This window comes from Gavialis gangeticus, unplaced genomic scaffold (genome assembly GCF_001723915.1).
Source record: "Gavialis gangeticus isolate Ggan-Ray unplaced genomic scaffold, GavGan_comp1, whole genome shotgun sequence".
Lineage (NCBI taxonomy): Eukaryota > Metazoa > Chordata > Crocodylia > Gavialidae > Gavialis > Gavialis gangeticus.
Genome location: NW_017729015.1, coordinates 13,118,645 through 13,122,627, shown reverse-complemented (window position 1 = coordinate 13,122,627; position 3,983 = coordinate 13,118,645). Strand labels below are relative to the sequence as shown.

Genomic DNA, 3,983 nt, shown 5'->3' with positions numbered 1-3,983 from the left:
CCCCTCCCCTGCCCTCTACTTACCAGCTCCGAGTCCAGTGCCAGCTCCCTGCAGCAGCCACTGGGGACTGCCCGAATCACTGACACTCTCTGAATCTTTTCCGGAGATTTGGAGAGCTTTGAATCGATTCAGACCTTTTAACTGGGTCCTCTGATTTGATTCGGATTTGGAGATTCGGCCACCAAATCGAATCACCACCCAAAGCTTCGCACACCCTAGTGATCAGAGAGTACATAGTACTCCAGGTGTGGTCTTACCTGGCCCTTGCATGATGGCAATTAATATTCTCCTATCTCAGCTTTGCTGAATCAGGGCTTGAGTACTGTTGCAACTATGAGCCCTGATTTTTTCAGTAGCTTCTCCCTGGAGCCAGGCCTCCTCAGCTCCTGGGCAGCCCTTTAACACAGGGTTGGGGGTGGAGAGAAAAACCTGGCATACCTTCACATCTCAGCACCGCATTGTTCCAAACTACATTTCCTTCCTTCAAGATGCAGGTGATGGTTTCTGACCCATGTGTCCGTATGAAGCCTTCGTCACACAGGAAGGAGACAGAGCTGCCCAGTTGAAGGCTGTCACCGAATCTCTTTCCATTGACCGGCACTCCAGGGTCAGGGCATTCATTGTGCCTGAAAGCTGGAAGATGCAAGAAGATGGATGGTGAGCAGCACATTTCTCCCTTTGCTGCTCTAGCCCATGGAGAAAAAGGCTGGTCACATGGAAACCAAAGAGCTAAACATCACTTTGGCTAAAATCAGGTCCCATTTATGCCAGGATAAACCCTTCTATCTTGAGACAAAGTGCAATCATATAGACGTTTGTGTCCATTGTCCTGGAATAAATCCAGAAAAAAATTGTGGTTCAGAGGTAGTAACAATTTATCCCAGGATACTGCAAAGTATATCTTTACAGTTATCGAGGCATTGCACAAATGAGTCAATGGCAGAAAAGCAGTGCTGCATTCAGTCGCTTACTAAACCCCAATTAGAAGGGCCACGTGTGTATGTGCCAATCGCAGGGTATTTTTGTTCCAGGACAAACACAGGCACAATTTGTCCAGGAATAAATGCAATGTATGCTCCTACCCTCACTTGCTTGATCCTGCACCATTAAAGGAATAGGAAGGTTGGCCATTGACACAATGGGAAGAGGGCCAAGGGGACGTAGCTCCCTAAGAGGAGGGATGGTGCAGTCTTTGGAGGACTTACCTAGGACTTGGAAGACCTGAATCCAAGCCTCTCTTCCACAGACTTCCTCTGTGGCTCCTGACAAATCACTGAAGTCCAAATTAAAAAAGGCATTGAGATGCTTTCCTCCACAGTATGTGTCTGAGCACACACTGGAATCAATGAATAGGATTTAAGTCCCTCTAGGGCATGGGAGCAATTTAATTACGGACGAGAAATTATGTCCCATGGCCCTCCATCTTCTGTGCATGCACCTGACGTTTCTCAACCCAGGATAAATATTTAGTTTCCAGTTTTAAGGGAATGGATAAGTCCCTGCACAAGTCAGATCAAGGTTGAAGTCTTAACCACATTGAAATCAGTGGCAAAACTCTTATGGCATCTGTACTGAAGCCAATGGATATGTTGATATCACATGTCGACCAAACTGAGCTACCTTCAACCAACTGAAGCCCCAACATCAATGAAGATATAATGGGGTGGATTTAAAAAAATGGCCTAGACACCTTAGTAATCAACCCAGCTCCCAGGCACTCTGGTACGTGCCAAAACCTATGCCTCCGCACCTTCACTTGCACTGTTACGCAAGCTAGCCAGACTAAAGCTATCTGGATGTACAACTCCATAGGCTGTGGTCGCACATCCAACTGGCCAAGCCGCTTAATTGCTCATTGGTGTAGTTTCTGTGCAGAGTGAAGATGAACCTGCATTGTCCTGATGACATCTACCACCCCTTCCCTCTCAAAAAACCCCAGAAACATCACACTCCACTTAGATGCAAGGCCATTTTATAATCCAGCCCCTACGGTTTTCTGCATTTGCATATTTTTGTGACTGCCATGAAAATACCAAGCCAGAATTTATTTCAAGGCGATTTGGATTCTAGCCTCGCTAATGAATTTCATCCTTCGTGTTCTTTGCGTGGGTATTAGATTCTCCTGTGGGCAGAGGTGGATTCAGACGGTGCATGGCAGCACGGCTGCACCCCCCTTTGCTGTGCTGCGCGTGAGCTCTCGGCATGGGTTCTGCCCCAAACCCCTGCTTTTGCATGACTCCGGGAGCAAAAAGGATGAGTGTTGCTGCTTGTTCCTTCCTTTCCTCTACTACTGAATTTAGTTATTGCAGTTATTCAGCTGAATTCCTTTCTCCAGCTGCTGAATTCCCCAGAAAGAGGGGGAAGGATGAGCAGTAGCAGTGTTCACCCCCCGACCTCCGGAGCAACAGTTACATCTTGTCCCGAGCGGCTGGTTAGCTCACTGCTCACACAGACCTCAAACAGGAGCCTGTGCTGACAAGACACTGAGCTTTGAACTCACCATGCACGTACAACACAGCCAAAGTTGGGAGCTGCACCCCCTGCCCTACTCCTGGATCTGCTCCTGCCTGCGGTCAAGAACCGTTGCAGGGCTTTTTCTGCAGCGATTGACTTACATTCAGGAAAAAAAAAAACACCCTGTTTTGTCTCAAATGGCACCTGAACATGTGAAGTTACCTGATCAGCAGGGTTGGTTTATAATCAGAATAATATAATCAGCCCTTGCAGAGATGCTGTGAGAATACAATTATTAGTATTTATCAGTGAGCAACAAGAAACTCTCATCTTCATTTTTTTTTAAATATTTTAAATGGAACTAGGGCTTTTACAAAACAGTTTTTCATGAAGCTCCAGAAACCTGGTCAGATTAACTTGGGAGGTGCTTGCACGCCAGTGTGCAAAGGGGCTATACACTTCCAGTTAATGACAGAACACAAGAGGATGGAGAGCCAGAGGTTAAATCAAAGGGGTCCCTTAAACCACAGTCTCCGTTTGACTGACACAAGGTGTCTGACCTCACCTGTCACTATTGCTATTATAAAATGACAGAAACAAAGTAATTACCTTTTTACTTGTTGTCAAGTTAAAAGTAAAATTGCATGTAGCCATAGATACAGGGTCCTGTTTACAAGGTTGGCCGTTTCGAGGCATTTAAAAATGGGTACAATTAACCAATCAGAAAGCAATGCTTTAACCTTCACATCCCATCAAGTTTATAATTGTGTCCTGTCTCTTAGCATGCAGTGGAGAGGTTCTTCAGAGGTTTGCAGCATATGCAAACCTACAGCACCCAAGTTAATGGCACGAACGTGCATTTAAGTTAAATGGATTTGTCCAACTGTGTGGCTCAGTGCTCACATTTGTCTGCGGTGTCAAGATGTCTCTTCTCTTGCAAGCTTTTTGGGGCAGGGACTGATGGCTGGTGACAGATTTGGATGCTCCCAGCAACAGCGGGGGAGTGAGTTCTCTGTCCCTTCCAGTCCTGTCACTTTCTAGCACCCAAAACGCTATGGGCATTGGGCCACGTCCAGGGCTCTTGGGTATCCCTGGAGGATGATTATAAAATGGCATCATTTGGATTACAAAATGGTCTTGCAAGGGAAGTAGCAAACACTTGGGGGACTGGACAAGACTAAGAAATGCCCTTCGAATCAATCCCCTGCCACATCAAAAGCTTTGGTGGCATCTTGGTTTCTTCAGTTCTCTGCCTGTAGCACACAGTTGCGCTTCCCTGAGGCCTGAAAGGGCTCATTCCAGCTAAAGTCTTTGGCTTAATGTAGCATATCGGGGGGGAAACTTAATGGCGTGTGGTATGCAGTAGAGCAGACAGAGTGACTGAATGGTCCTTTCTGCTCTTCAACTCCAAGAAGCTACAGGAAACGATCCTGCCTCAAAGCAAAGCTAAGTAGAACCAAATCTGAGCTGAATTCAAATTGGGGCTTTGTATCCTGGGCCCCGTCTCTGCTTTTTTTTTTTTTTTTTTT

At 46.3% G+C, this 3,983-nt stretch overlaps 1 protein-coding gene across 3 annotated transcripts in view; it reads right to left on the bottom strand.

The window, feature by feature from the left end:
* Window positions 1–3,983, bottom strand: part of CSMD2 (CUB and Sushi multiple domains 2) — a 795,490-nt gene that overhangs the window by 259,928 nt on the left and 531,579 nt on the right. For all 3 annotated transcript variants that reach the window (XM_019512241.1, XM_019512243.1, XM_019512242.1), the window contains one exon: window positions 439–633. In XM_019512241.1, coding sequence (XP_019367786.1) covers window positions 439–633 — 195 coding nt within the window. The remainder of the gene's footprint in view (window positions 1–438; window positions 634–3,983) is intronic.